This window comes from Schistocerca gregaria, chromosome 2, assembly GCF_023897955.1.
Source record: "Schistocerca gregaria isolate iqSchGreg1 chromosome 2, iqSchGreg1.2, whole genome shotgun sequence".
In the NCBI taxonomy this organism is placed as follows: Eukaryota; Metazoa; Arthropoda; class Insecta; order Orthoptera; family Acrididae; genus Schistocerca; species Schistocerca gregaria.
This window is the reverse complement of record NC_064921.1, coordinates 21,603,232-21,619,783: the sequence shown is the minus strand read 5'-3', so window position 1 is coordinate 21,619,783 and position 16,552 is coordinate 21,603,232. Positions and strand designations below refer to the sequence as shown.

Below are 16,552 nucleotides of genomic sequence, written 5' to 3'. Positions count from 1 at the left end.
AGCGGCCCAGTTAATGCAAATGATTTATCACTGACATAAACGTATTGGGTTGCAGCACCTCAGCTCACCACAACACTTGCTGTAAACACCAGACAACAGGTAGTTCAAAACCAATCGCGGGCATAAGGTACATGCAATACATAACACGAGCACAAAACTTAATTACACGATTACTGGACACGTCAGCTCAGGTACTATCACTCTCAACATCATCTCAAAGGCTTGAATTCCTCTCCACCTTATTGGTATGCGCCCACACAATGTTACTATGTTGCAGTCCCTCTGCTCTCTTTTCAGTACAGGCATTTTACTGTAAAAAGTGGTTACTACAAGAAACCACTTGAGGAAACTGATCTGTTAGACTGTCAGTCCACAGTCAAACTAAGGTCACAATCAGTATATATCAGAAAACTTGTTACTATTAGTTGACAGTCTTTAGTGCTTGTAAACTGAAGTTTATGGCAATAAATGACATTTAAAAAACTGAATTTCAACTAGAAATTACACGACGAAATCTTTTGTACTAGACTGGTATCCAGGACTCCGATCGAACAACTACTGTCTATGTTAATTAAATACGAAAGATCTTAAATATCGTTTCCGACGCAGGTAAGCAAGTGTGCCCTTATTTAAATCCTGAAATCTTTAAATATTGTACTGTGAAGTTTTGTGTTGGATGGGGTTTGAACCTAGCACCTAATAGGAATTGTTAACTAAGCACAACAATACGTTTTATATATATATCAAGATGACAATATGAAATGATGAGACAAACAGATTTGCTACTTCACTGGGACTTGAACTCACCACCTGTAATTGTTTTCTAGCCACAAATACATGTGAAATATCGTCTTAGTTCACCTGTAGCGAGATGTACACATATGTAAACAGAAAATAATGTCACGAAACATCTGTGCAGAGTGGGAGTTTAGCCCTGCACATAACATAGTTGCTGATTGCACACAAAGAGTTGTTGATTATCCAATTGTTTTTTGGCAATTGCTAGGCGTGATATGTTTTATCTTGAAATGATGCCTTGAAAAGTTTGTATGTGACGGATTCGAAACCGACACCAACCGTCATTGTTGACAAAACACGCATAGACGATAAATATCACAATTACTTCTCTCCTTTGGTTTGTTGAGCACATACTACGACTTCAAATGACACGATGGAAATTTTTGCTGCCAACCACTATTACAACAGATGAAAACTATTGCGGACACATTCCTGGGAAGCATTTCTTAACACAACACAGCTTCTTCGTTCCACTACACCCGTAACGTTACATAACGAGCACTGACATTGGCGTTTGCTTGGATGTTTTTTGTCAGGGCCAAACATTCCCTCTTTATGACGTAAAGGCCCAGTGGTTCAAATCTCCACCCGACCATCCCTTTACGTTTTCCTGTGTATCCTTATATCGATTAACGCAAATGCTGAAACCTTTCCTTTGAAAGGGCACTATTGATTTCCTTCCCCACACTTGCGAACTAGATTCTGCTTTGTCTCTAATGGTTTTGCAGTCGATGGGACAATTAATACTATATTACTTCTTTCTTTCTTCCTCAACATTCCCCACTGAATGCAAGTGTCTCACAAAGGTTATATGGTCGCATTTCACTAGATTTGCCAGTAACTGCCCCTGGAGCATGCTGGTAAACCGTCACATGTAAACAGTCCTACTTGAAATAGGGAAACTGTTTTCTGATGTGATTTCTTCGATGCTCTTACCACAAAGACGCTCAAAATGTTTCGTGCACCGCTTTCGAATGTTTAAATATATCCCTTATAACCTTCAAATATACAACAGTCAGTAAGTCACTGCATGAACAATTTATAACCTCAAATAAACAATGACGATTGGTAAATATACTTACAGCAACTTTATGACAAAACTTCAAACAAAACTGTACGATCTTATGCATGAATCTCTTTTTTCCAGTTAGTTTTGCAGTTTTAAGTTACATACATCAATGTTGAATGCTGCATGAGAAAAAATTAGGCACTTTCTTACGCAATAGCATGATACATTTTTTAGGCCTCCTTCCACACGCCTAGGGCTTTTGGTAAATTTTTCCACGCGGAGTTCATTCGGCGGGATCATCTGTACTACGTTAGTTACATTTACTGAAGACAAGCCCCGACTTTGCGAAGATCGAAGGCGTTAACGATAACAAAAGAAATAAAAGAAATGAATGACATCTTCATATTGGATACACAAAGCTGTTTTGTAGCTTATTACCACCTCACGGTAAAGAATAAATCCCTTCTGAAATTGGAATAAAAGAACGACACTTCCAGAATAACAATGGACCCATTCTCAGAACATAGTAGTGACTATATATGAGTGACGTCCTTAAAACCAAATGTGTCTCTTCTTTTAATAAAATTATAAGCATCTAGCACAAAGACAACGCACTAGAAAATAATTAACTGCTCTTGACACAATGACACACTGGTGCAATTATAAATCCGACAACACTATCAGGAAAAAGTTCTGGTAATTTGATTGATACCTGTCGCCAAGTTTATTTCGTAGAACTCAGTGTTTCTGTAACCATAAACTTCTACAAAATTGAAGCTGCTCAGGTGGCAGAAAACACCTGCAAAAATTTTCGCATGCTATCATTGTGCCAGTAGAGAAGCTTACCGCCAGGTTATTTTATTTAAGCGATTACAAAATCGAGTCGAATGTACAAATTGGGTAGGTAGTGAACACTGATGTGGATTAACAAGGAAAAGATTGTTTTGAAAACCCTGTAATGAACCTCCGGGGAATCAGAATGCCCATCCAGTCAGGGCAATCATTCGTCATGGACAAAACAATGACACAGCACTGAGAGTAGTTCGGTGGTCTGTTGGAATGACTCTATCTCCATGTACTTAAGGTCTGTGTTCAAGTCACCCATCAGGCAAACACTAAACAAGTACGGCCAGACCCACTGCACCTCTGGTAACTTTAGGTAAACAACATAAGGTAGCGCTTTTCTTCCCAATCTACAACAAACACAATGTCCCGTCAATACCCACGGGAGGACAGTTGTTATAGGTTGGGCCATGGCAGAGGAGGGAGTCTCGCAAGTAGAAGCTCACCATTAACGTTTCTTCTACCAGAAATTTTATTTCATAACTGAACCAATCGTCATGTAAGGTCACAGGGCACTATATTTGTGCTTGAGATATTGAAAATGTTGGTGCTGAAGTGGGAGTCTCAGACATCCCTTTCCACTGTTTTTGATACTTTTTGAACTACACAGTTCCATCGTTTTCTTCTTTCCCCAACATTTCAAATTCTTCATGGTTTCCATGAAAGGGACATGTGTGGATTTAAACGGTGGTCGGATACAAAAATTTTCAGCAGGTGATTTCAAGTTGTAGCATTCGCACTCTAAATCATAGGTGAAAAGCAATTGTGATTCATAACATAACTGCATGCATTGTCAACGTAACGATTGGTGCTGGTTTCGACTCTCCGTCAGATATTGGTCTTTTTATCTCATCATTTCAGGCTTACAAGCTTCACTCCTAGTTACTGGTGAAGAAGTCTTTCACAGTCAACTCTCTTCGTTTACAGTCAGTGATGATAGTATGTACAGGATTAGAGGCCCAGTCAGCAAAGAACTTTTCCTCGGTAATTTCTAGTTCAGACAGGAGCATATCTCGCTAGTGGTGAAATAAATCGACATCGTACATCTATACGCGGCTAGAAAACAATGATGAAATGTGCCGAAAAGTTTCGTTACATAACATCATAACATTTTATTGTGCTTCATTATCAACTCTGTTAGATGCTGGATTCCAATCCCTGCCCCAAAATAAAACTTTATACCACATCATATCAAGTTTGAACAGCCGCACACAAGGTTATGTGTGATTGAGATGATAGTTAAGATCTCTAGTAGTTTGTTAGCAGAGACAATAGTGGCCGGATTCGAGTCCTGAGTCCCAGTCCAGTACAAAAGTATGTTGTCTGAAGCTGAATCTTGCTTTTTGGAATGTTATTCCAATAAATTTGAATTTACAAGTGCTGAGCACTGTCAACTCTAGGAACGAGTTTTCTCGTATTTAAGTTATCGTGGTATACGTTTTCATCTAGCCTGATAGCCATAAAGGGTACTTTTCTCTAGTGGTCTCTTCCAATAACAATTCTGTACAGTGAAACGACTGTAGCAGAGAGAGAGAGCAGATGAACTGTAAGAGAGCTACGTTATGTGGTTGCATACAGACCATGTGGGGCGCGGTTCAGGTCGTCTGGCTGCTACCGAGCATGACAGTCCTTCACGGGATCGACAAATTGGACAGGTACTAATCTGGTTGTGAAAAAAATGAAATGTAATTAACTTGATACTTCTATCATCAGACGGTCTTCAAAGCATGTATTAAACACTGGGTTTTGGGAGGTACAGATTGTGAAAAGGTCGACAGCTAGTTTCGAGCTGAGCTGGAGGCGGAATTTAGTACAGTGGGCAGTGCAGCAAGGCGAAAATCGTGATTTAACGACAGAAAGAGGCTGTGGCCGTGCGAAATTTACTTGTCACAACAGTATTATCATACAGATCTAAATGTCACCCAATAAATATAGTTTACAGCAATTTAAGTATTTTTCAAACGAGCTTCCTTATTTTGTAAGAACATATTAAACCATGAAATCGGTAAAGTAAGGGCTGTGTCACTTCCCAATCATGGAAAGACTAATCTGTGTGTGTGTGTATGTGTGTGTGTGTGTGTGTGTGTGTGTGTGTGTGTGTGTGTGTGTGGAGGGAATGGGAGTGGTGAGGAAAGTTTGTGATTGATAATATTACGGTCTGTAAGTTGTGCTATGAACTTGCTACTGGAACCAAATTAAATTTGTCCTCCGTCTGCTGGAGACATGAATGGTAAATTCCACATACAAGAGGTCTGGTTTGGATACGAGGGGAGAAAGATGAACATCGGGTCATGAGACACATCCACCCCTCCTCCTCCACCATCCAAAATATGCAAAACCACTTTACCAGCCAAAGAAGTAAAAATCATTTCTCTTATATGTAATGGTTTAAATGTCTTGTTTTTATTATTATTAAAATCCTATGTATCTGTGCTGTATAAAATTTGAGTGTGATAGTAAGTATCGTTTTTGAGTGGTGGAATCAGACAATAAAAGACTGTGGCCGCCCCAGAATCGAACATTGTATATGTACCTACAACTGACACCCAGTGGTGTGGGAAATACTATGCAGTGAACAAGGTGAAGATCAGGAATTACGACAAGTATATTATTTTTATCACCAAGAGACTGTCTGAAACAAACACAAAGATTACAGTTAGTAAAAACATTACCGTTAACTAAATCTTTTTCAAATTCGTTTCCCACAACGTCCAGGACGAGTCTGAAGTAATGTAGAAAAGTATATTTAGGTGCATTGTGTTATTTTTTTTCAAGAATGTAAATAACAGTTTTTCTATGTTCATTGTTTCAGACATGAATTTTTATTTTGATCCTTATTGAACAAAATAGAAACACACCGAGTGATTTACAATAGAGGAAATAAGTTCATTACAATTCGTAGAGGGAGTGCATTCCGCATTTACATTTATAGTTAAGTTTGCTGCATTTCATATGGCGTCTACAATTGCATCTACAGGGATATCTAGAGCATGACTGCAGAGTTTTGCAGAAAAACGACAACCACCAGCGCATTCAGAGGTACATAATAGTCCTGTAACCAAACGTTGATATAGATCTGTTTGTTTGAGCCCAAGTACTTTCCTGGTGAGTGGCAAAAACTGTAGGTTTGGAAATACACGCATGCAAAACTGAGAGACACGAATGAATCCATTGTCGCACTCTTACCTGGTTTGTGGTTGTGGATCGTACAGCAGCTGACTGACTTTAATCAAGTCTTCCTGCTGTTTTCGCATGGTGTCTGCCCACCCCTGAGTGGCTATCACTTCCAACGGACAGGTCCTAATGAACTTCAGCGCAGCCTGCCTGAGGTCACTGCAGGAATAGTGGACGGAGAGGGCGGCTGTGGCCGCCGCATTCTCCACAGTCAGCTGATCAGCCATCTGCCGCTCGCACTCCGCCTTCAGCCCCGACACCCCGTACTTGCCCGCTGCGGCCAGCAGCTGCGGGGCCATGCCGGGCAGCTGGGGGGCCCGCAGGGTGTACAGGTAGGAGAGTAGCTCTCTCAGCACTGGGCCACTCACGTCTGGGACGGTCACTGCGCCGCTGCTGGCCTGGAGGGTGTCGTGGGACAACATGGCGGCGAACACGGGGCTCCGGTCTGCCAGAACGGCCCTGTGCCCCGCCAGCCGTGTGTCGCCCGCCACCAGCGTCACCATGGCGCCGTCCCCCGCGTCCAGAAGGGCACCCAGGCCCACAGCCACCGTCTCGTTCATGTCGTTAACTGCTTCCATTGTGGACAATGCTGAAACACGGCGTCACTGAGCAGTCCATTCAGCTTACAGATGACTTCTGATACCTCTGCAAGCAACAGGCACGCCAGTCTCGAGCGACAGTTGATAAATGTGGTCCATCATCAGTCAGTTCCAGCAATGCCATATTCTTGCCATGTCAGACTGATGTCATTGGTGAATACCTTCAGATCTATAATAATACACTACTGGTCATTAAAATTGCTACACCACAACGATGACGTGCTACAGACGCGAAATTTAACCGACAGGATGAAGATGCGGTGATATGCAAATGATTAGGTTTTCAGAGCATTCCACAAGGTTGGAGCCGGTGGCGACACCTACAACATGCTTACATGAGGAAAGTTTCCAACCGATTTCTCATAGACAAACAGCAGTTCGCTGTCCTTTTGGCACGAACAGTTCAACAATGTTTGCAGCAGCATGGACTATCAGCTTGGAGACCATGGCTGGGGTTACCCTTGACGCTGCATCACACATTGGAGCGCCTGCGCGTTGCCTGGTGAAAAGTTGTTGTAAATGCCTCGTGTAACGAGGAGAAGTGCTTACCATCACGTTTCCGACTTTGATAAAGTTCGGATTGTAGCCTATCGCGATAGCGGTTTATCATATTGCGACATTGCTGTTCGCGTTGGTCGAGATCCAATGACTGTTAGCAGAATATGGAATCTGTGGATTCAGGAGGGTAACACGGAACGCTGTGTTGGATCCCAACGGCCTCGTATCACTAGCAGTCGAGTTGACAGGCATCTCATCCGCATGGCTGTAACGGATCGTGCAGCCACGTCTCGATCCCTGAGTCAACAGATGGGGACGTTTGCAAGACAACAACCATCTGCACAAACAGTTCGACGACGTTTGCAGCAGCATGGACTGTCAGCTCGGACACCATAGCTGCGGTTACCCTTGACGCTGCATCACACACAGGGGCGCCTGCGATGGTGTTACATTTCAGACGTGTGACGACCGTGGCTATACCCTTCATTCGATCCCTGTGAAACCCTACATTTCAGTGGGATAATTTCAGCAGGATAATGCACTACCAGATGTGGCAGGTCCTGTACGGGCCATTCTGGATACAGAAAATGTTCGACTGCTGCCCTGGCCAGCTCATTCTCCAGATCTCTCACTAATTGGTGAGACGACCAACTGGCTCGTTACAATACGCCTGTCACTACTCTTGACGAATTGTGATATCGTGTTGAGCCGCTGCATGAGCAGCTGTACCTGTACACGCCTTTCAAGCTCTGTTTGGCTCAATGCCCAGGCGCATCAAGGCCATTATTACGGCCAGAGTTGGTTGTTCTGGGTACTGATTTCTCAGGATCTATGCACCCGAATTGTGTGAAAATGTAATCACAGGTCAGTTATATTACAATATATTTGTCCAATGAATACCCGTTTATCATCTGCATTTCTTCTTGGTGTAGCAATTTTAATGGCCAGTAATGTACCATTTTAAAGAGTTAACTTTTTCTTTTAGTATATATATATATTTTCACAACAAGTTCCAGAAGCGGCGGAGACCACATTCCCATAATTTCTTTCTACAGTTCTATGTTACTTGATCTGGAATTCGTTCAAAGAGGACGTCTACCAAAATACGAAAAAGGTCGTAAGGAACTATATTATCATTTTATTCAACGAGATTTTTCTCTTTATTTCTCCTGTCATTCAAGAAGACGATCTTATTTTGTGACTGGAACCTGTATTATTCGTAATTTGACCAGTAGTCGTGCAGGTAGCCTTTCAGCAGTTGTTTCACACAGGGGATCAACCATCTATTAAAATCTGGAGGGTGTTTCTGGGAAACACTGCCTGTGGGAAGCAGCCCTACTCAGCCTTCATCTCATTCCCAACATTTCTCTAACAGTACAACAGCACAACATTCATCAACCATGCACAGCACGATAATCCAGAGCCAGCCATAGAGTATATACTTTGCCTTCAACCAACATAAGTACTATCCTTTTGTAGCTGAAGTAACTGTACCACGGCATTGCAGATGGTATTGATAACTGTAGATAACGTTCGCTGATACAGTTTCTCAACTACAATGTCTAATTTTCGCAGAAGAATTTCTCAAAAAATAGTTCAAATGGTTCTGAGCACTTTTGGACTTAACATCTGTGGTCATCAGTCCCCTATAACTTAGAACCACTTAAACCTAACTAACCTAAGGACATCACACACATCCATGCCCGAGGCAGGATTCCAACCTGTGATCGTAGCGGTCACGCGTATCCAGACTGAAGCGCCTAGAACCGCACGGCCACACAGGCTGGCAAGAATTTCTCAGTTCCGGCTTTTACTTGCTGTGTAGACTGTGTGCATTAGATATCCAGACCGATCCATTAAATAAGACGGGTGATCACTGTTTGTGCATTGGGTTTACTTTGTATCACTAGTAACAGTCGCTCAAGTATCTATTTTGAATCAGGGTTTCAAAATAGTTCTGTGGAAGTAGAGAATTAACATGAGCCAGGTATCGAAACTGTTTCTGCTGATGTTCTCGGTGTGGGAGCAATGAAAGTGAAAGGACGGCTTTATACTCTTACAATATGTGGTCAAAAGTATCCTGACACCTAGCTGAAAATGACTTACAAGTTCGTGGCGTCCTCCATCGGTAATGCCGGAATTCAGTATGGTGTTGGCCCAGCTTTAGACTTGATGACAGCTTTCAGTCTAGGAGGCATCTACATCCACATCTACATCCATACTCCGCGAGCCACCTCACGGTGTGTGGCGGATAGTACCTTGAGTACCTCAATCGGTTCTCCCTTCTATTCTAGTCTCGTATTGTTCGTGGAAAGAAGGGTTGTCGGTATGCCTCTGTGTGGGATCTAATCTCTCTGATTTTATCCTCATAATCTCTTCGCGAGATATACGTAGGAGGGAGCAATATACTGCTTGACTCCTCGGTGAAGGTATGTTCTCAAAACTTCAACAAAAGCCCGTACCGAGCTACAGAGCGTCTCTCCTGCAGAGTCTTCCACTGGAGTTTATCTATCATCTCCGTAACGCTTTCGCGATTACTAAATGATCCTGTAACGAAGCTCGCTGCTCTCCGGTGGATCTCCTCTATCTCTTCTATCAACCCTATCTGGTACGGATCCCACAGTGCTGAGCAGTATTCAAGCAGTGGGCGAACAAGCGTACTATAACCTACCTCCTTTGTTTTCGGATTGCATTTCCTTAGAATTCTTCCAATGAATTTCAGTCTGGCATCTGCTTTACCGACGATCAACTTTATATGATCATTCCATGCACATCCTCCTGCATTTCAGTACAATTTTCCATTGTTACAACCTCTCGATATACTACAGCATCATTCGCAAACAGCCTCAGTGAACATCCGATGTCATCCAAAAGGACATTTATGTATATTGTGAATAGCAACGGTCCTACGACACTGCGCTGCGGCACACCTGAAATCACTCTTACTTCGGAAGACTTCTCTCCATTGAGAATGACATGCTGCGTTCTGTTATCTAGGAACTCTTCAATCCAGTTACACAATTGTTCTGACAGTCCATATGCTCTTACCTTGTTCATTAAACGACTGTGGGGAACTGTATCGAACGCTTTGTGGAAGTCAAGAAACACGGCTTCTACCTGGGAACCCCTGTCTATGGCCCTCTGAGTCTCTTGGACGAATAGCGCGAGCTGCGTTTCACACCATCGTGTTTTTCGAAACCCATGCTAATTCCTACAGAGTAGATTTCTAGTCTCCAGAAAAGTCATTATACACGAACATACTAAGTGTTTCAAAATTCTACAACTTATCGACGTTAGATATATAGGTCTATAGTTCTGCGCATGTGTTCGACGGCCCTTCTTGAAAAGAGGGATGACATGTGCCCTTTTCCAATCCTTTGGAACGCTACGCTCTTCTAGAGACCTACGGTACACCGCTGCAAGAAGGGGGGCAAGTTCCTTCGCGTACTCTGTGTAAAATCGAACTGGTATCCCACCAGATCCAGAAGCCTTTCCTCTTTTGAGCGAATTTAATTGTTTCTCTATCCCTCTGTCGTTTATTTCAATATCTACCATTTTGTCATATTTGCGACAATCTAGAGAAGGAACTACAGTGCAGTCTTCCTCTGTGAAACAGCTTTGGAAAAAGACATTTAGTATTTCGGCCTTTAGTCTGTCATCCTCTGTTTCAGTACCATTTTGGTCACAGAGTGTCTGGACATTTTGTTTTGATCCTCCTACCTCTTTGACATAAGACCAAAATTTCTTAGTATTTTCTGCCAAGTCAGTACATAGAACTTTACTTTCGAATTCATTGAACGCCTCTCGCATAGCCCTCCTCACACTACATTTCGCTTCGCGTAATTTGTGTTTGTCTGCAAGGCTTTGGCTATGTTTACGTTTGCTATGAAGTTCCCTTTGCTTCCGCAGCAGTTTTCTAACTCGGTTGTTGTACCACGGTGGCTCTTTTCCATCTCTTGCGACCTTGCTTGGCACATACTCATCTAACTCATATTGTACGATGGTTCTGAACTTTGTCCACTGATCCTCAGCACTATCTGTACTTTAGACAAAACTTTTGTGTTGAGCCGTCAGGTACTCTGAAATCTACTTTTTGTCACTTTTGCTAAACAGAAAAATCTTCCTACCTTTTTTAATATTTCTATTTACGGCTGAAATCGTCGATGCAGTAACCGCCTTATGATCGCTGATTCCCTTTTCTGCGTTAACTGTTTCAAATAGTTTGGGTCTCTTTGTCACCAGTAGGTCTAATATGTTATCGCCACGAGTCGGCTCTCTGTTTAACTGCTCAAGGTAGTTTTCAGATATAGCACTTCAAAAAATTTCGGTGGATTCTTTGTCCCTGCCACCCGTTACGAACGTTTGAGTCTCCCATTCTATATCCGGCAAATTAAAATCTCCACCCAGAACTATAGCATGGTGGGGAAATGTACTCATAATATTTTCCAAATTATCCTTCAGGTGCTCAGCCACAACAGCTGCTGAGCCAGGGGTCTATAGAGACATCCAATTACCATGTCTGAGCCTGCTTTAACCGTGACCTTCACCCAAATTATTTCACATTTCGGATCTCCATCAATTTCCTTCGATACTATTGCACTTCTTATCGCTATAAACACGCCTCCCCCTTCACTGTCCAGCCTGTATACATTCCATCTGAGTTTAGAATTTCATTACTGTTTACATCTGGTTTCCGCCAACTTCCTGTCCCTAGTACTATGTGGGCATTGTGACCGTTTATTAATGAGAGCAGTTCTGGGACCTATCTATAGACGCTCCTGCAGTTCTGGCGACTAGGGGATTAGGGGACTGATGACCTCAACGATTAAGTCCCATAGTGCTCAGAGCCATTTGAACCATTTTCTAAAACAAGGATGTGATTGTAAAAATACAGCGTTTGTAGCATGTGTAAGACGCTGAGAACACTGCTGCTTTTTTTAAAACAAAATGAATATCGTCCCAGCATGTGTAAATCATCAACTATAAAATGTTGAAAGTATCTAATTGTACATAAAAAGCTCTCGTGCACGTCTTTACAGTAACTTAAAGAAAATTTACGAGGGCTTGCCTAAAAGCAACTCCTCCGAATTTTTTAATCTGTTCTCAACATATGCTGAGGTATTACACGTCATGACATCTGGTCGACTTTCCCGCTCCGCTCCGCTGACCTCCTCTACCGGTAGAAGGGTCTGATTTGGAGCGTGTAACATGGTCTGGGCAACGTAAATACGTTAGCTTGTTATAAGCACTTAGCTGTAATTGAAAGAAGAGTTCATCCAAGTGTGAAGCACCCTCTCATCCGGCGTGACAATGCCGGACCTCACACGAGCGCTGCGACGTTTGCCACAACCCGACGCCTCGTGTTCTCCTGTCATCGATCACCCTCCATACAGTCCCGACTCGGCCCAATCCGGTTTTCATCTCTTACCAAAGCTTAAAGAAACGCCTTCGTGGTCCTCACTCCTATTGTGGTAATGTGGTGAGAGAAGAGGTGAGGTTGTGGGTTCGTCAACAAAGTCAAACATTCTTAAGTGACAGCATAAAGAAACTGGTATCTTGTTGGGAGAAATGCAGACAGAAGCAGCTCCGCTACTCACCCTGTAGGCTCAGCAGAGTGACGTCACACGACAGAGCGTCGTCGACAGCGCAAGTGCCGACAGCCTCACTCGCCGCCGCTCTTATACACCTGCTGACGTCACCTTACACTTATCAGCTTATCCTTCGCATGTCACGCGTGTGCCGTGCAGCGTGAGCACGCTTGCGTAATCCGCCCGTCGGTTCCGACACCGACATCTTATTCCCACGAATGTGAAATGTCGCAATGCACTCAGTAACTGGTTTGAACACGACACTCCTTGATTGAAAATTTTGTCGCGATTTCACTTTGGACGACATCCAACAGTAGAATGGTCGTGGTTGTATCACAAATGATTGTCGGTCAGTTCTGTTTGATCCCAGTGAGTATCCCGCCATGAGGCTGATTAAACAGGTCACAGATGTACTCTGCAAATAATACGTAGTTCTTTTAAGATAAAATTAAATACTTCGTCACTGATGGCTTATAGAATTGCTAGAGCAGGAAGAACAACCATTAACGATACTTGTTGTGGATCTACAGCGTAATAACGGGGATACACGCTAAATTTGTAGGTCATTTGGGGATGCAGGTTGCGACATTCAGCTCACAGAGCTGCCATCTTTGGCATCAACAGTCGCTCTGTCGCGACTTGCCATCGAGGTGAACAGAGCTCAGACGACACAAACAGGTATGGCCAGAGGCCATCTGTCGTAGTGGCTACGAGTGTTGGCGTCCCAATCTCTCAGGAACCCACGACCACAGTTCTCCAGCGGGGAACGGATACAGAGAGCATACTAGCCGGGGTGACAGTCCAACGCCCTCTGTATGGCAACAGGTCAGGGTAGCAAGGGCAGCGTGTGGTCTTCCATTATCTTGTAGGAAGCTGATGTTACACAGACCTGAAAATTTGGCCACAACCTATAAAATGACCTTTTTTATAGAAAAATATTTATATATGTGTTTGGAGAGAGAGAGAGAGAGAGAGAGAGAGAGAATGATTTTTGATTGAGATTTATACTTTTAGTCGTAACTGGTACCTGAATTTTGGTTGCTGCCTCCTTGAATGATCAGCTTCTGCACCAGTTGGTGACGTATTTCAAATTGTAGGAAGTTATTGTTCTTTAAGGTTTAAAATATGACTCTGTTAGTTACTTGGACGTCTTGCGGATAGCTTTGAGCCCAAATTTTCGTAGCTTTTCATACCTAAAGGACCACTGTTGTAAGTAAATAAGATCAAAGAGTAATCTGTTTTTCGTGAGAAAAGGAGATTGCTTGGCACACAAACTTCCTTCACACTACACGTCCTGCTACATCGAAATTGGTCAGTGGAGTTCACCACCTTACTATTGTACAAGAGCATAATCCAATTACTGTAATTAAGAAATTATGAGAAGTTGTTACTTATTGAATGAAAATGATAGAGAATGCATTTCTTTTCCTGTATTTTAGTGAACTTGGCACACTTACAATTCTGTCGAATGATAGACGGAAACGACAGGGAAGTTCACCTTCTTTACCAAAAACAAGTTATTTCTATCCTTCACTTCCAGAAAATTAGTATACATAAATGTTTGGCAACTCTTACACATACTTTACTCTGTTTAATCACTAAATTATCAATTTTCATCAAATGTAACAATACGTTCTGAGTGACGGCCTAGCAACTCGTCCTCTTTCCAAAAGATGCCAATTAACAGTTCTCTTTTTTTAATAAATCTATTGATTTTTTTTAGAGTCCATACTAAAAGATTCAAAACTACTCTCGTGGCGGCAATTGCTCGCTAACGAGTTCGTTGCTGTCCAGCTGCGCTTCACTTCACTTCAAGTAGTCTTTGAATGAAATTTACATTTACGGTATTTATATACGTTACTGAGCATCCCGGAATAAAATGAGGCACAAATTAGTTAAAAAAAGGGGCAGTGAGGCTCATATAACATTATTAGCCGCCACCCTTCACACTTCAGTAACAAACTGGCCACTACCTGTAGGCTAAGCAAACTAGTTTGTGTTGTGTACCAAATGATACCACATCCCAACGCCTCGTGCTGGGCCTAAATGGTGATGAAAAATACAGTCTGGAAATGTTTGTTCACCTTGGAGCGACCACACACGGGTATGTCCAACGCGATACAGTACACAGAAAAGAGACTCACCCGAAAAGTCAACACAGTGCCACTCTCATGTGCTGTGTTGCTGCTGGACGCACCGCTGTCACAGGTCCCCTCTCTCCCGTTGGCGTCGAGGGAAGCCGGCAGTGGTCGCCTTGCTGTCACCCCGTGCCGCGCACCGAGCGTCGGACCACTGTCCTGGAGCAGGGGTCTCCAAACTTTTTAGTCCGCGGGCCACATTGACTCCTCCACGAAGTCATAAGGGCCAAGATCTACCTAGAGGGATTAAAGCACCTTAGCACTCCATGATCACCGTAATGTAAGGCTAAAGGAAAGATGAAATAGCAAAGATCGAAGGTTGTGGGAATAGCTAGAACTGAAAAGAACTACGATTTTTATTTAATTACGTAATTTTGATTGGTGGACGTACCTGATCGAAATTCTGGCGTATTTTATTCTGGCGAATTTCACCGACAAAAAAAGTGTGCCACTGCACATTCTTCACTTAAGCGTCCTGCAAAGTTAACGAAATCTCAAAATCATTGTTAGCAACACTATTGCTGCAAGACGTAACAGAGGTGGAGTATGTCAACACATTGTTATTTCAAGGGGCGCAACAATAAGCTTAGTTATGTAGTCTTGTAGCGAGTAGCATAGCCAATGGCGCGGTGTATTGGTCGCGATAGGCCTCGAAACTCAGTTGTTGGCAGTATAGGTACCACCGCAAATATTTGGTGGGCCGGATACCGGGGATGTCCGGTTAGCTAAAGCGGGCCGGTTTGCCGGCCCTCGCGGGCCGGCTTCGGCCCGAGGGCCGTTGTTTGGAGACCCCTGTCCTAATGGATACTTAGCTTGCTGTAAACGTCTACACCTACATGCAGGTCTATGCAGGACAGTTCACCTTGCGGTATGTGGCGGAGGATACATTGTGGATCACTGCCACTTCCCCTTCTTCCCGTTCCAGTGGAGAATGTTTCACGGGAGGGACAGCTGTCGGTAAGCCTCTGACGTGTTCGACTCTCTCCAATTCTACCTTGACGATCTTTAGCGAGATTACTCTACATAAATTCTAGAAACTCTAACAACAAACCACACCGTGTCGCAGAACGCTTTTCTTGCGGTGTCTGCGAGCAGACCAGGTTTAGCATTTGTGTGATGCTTTCGAGCTCACTAAATGAAACTGTAACGGAACACACTGCTCTTCTTAGCGTCCTCTTCAATTCCTCTATCAATCGTACCCGCTACAGATACCAGACTGACGAGTAGTATTCAAGTATTAGTCGAACGTGTGTTCTGTAAGGTGCCTCCTTTACGGTGGACTTCACTTCGTGAGAATCCTTCCAATGATCTCTTCAGTATGGCTTCTAGGTTACCTGCTGCTACTTCCAAATCGCTCTGTACACATAAATGTAGATATTTCATTGACGCAATTGCTTCCACCGATTGCTCTGCAATCCTGTAATCATGCAATAATAAGTCTTTGTGCCTATTGATGCACAATGAATTAATCTGCTTATCTTGAACGTCTACTGCTACTCCTTGCAAACAAGCATCGATCCTCTGCATGACTACCTGCATTTCGCTACATTTTTCTACCGTCGCAAGTTTTATCTATACAACAGGGTCATCTGTCAAAAGCCTCACGGAATATTAGAGGTTATCTACCAGGCGATTTATTTATGTTGCTGTTGTTGTGCTCTTTAGTCCAGAGACTGGTTTGATGCAGCTCTGCATGCTACTCTATCCTGTGGAAGCTTCTTCATCCCCATGTACCTACTGCCACCTACATCTTTCTGAATGTCTCGATTTTTACCCTCCACGCTGCCCCGCCCCCCCCCCCACCCCATTACTAAATTGGTGATCCCTTGATGCCTCAGAACAAGAACAAAAAGTCCAGTAAAATTCTGCCCTAAAACGCATAACTTACGAGCTATGAGCACTTGT

General features: G+C 43.1%; 1 protein-coding gene across 1 annotated transcript in view; it reads right to left on the bottom strand.

The window, feature by feature from the left end:
• The window catches only part of LOC126336308 (uncharacterized), a 65,367-nt gene extending 52,814 nt beyond the window's left edge, over nucleotides 1-12,553 (bottom strand). The window contains exons 1-2 of the mRNA XM_049999848.1: nucleotides 12,519-12,553; nucleotides 5,837-6,413 (exon numbers count right to left, since the gene is read on the bottom strand). Of these exons, the coding sequence (XP_049855805.1) occupies nucleotides 5,837-6,402 (566 nt within the window). The 5' untranslated portion in view covers nucleotides 6,403-6,413; nucleotides 12,519-12,553. The remainder of the gene's footprint in view (nucleotides 1-5,836; nucleotides 6,414-12,518) is intronic.
• Between the last annotated feature and the right edge of the window lie 3,999 nt (nucleotides 12,554-16,552).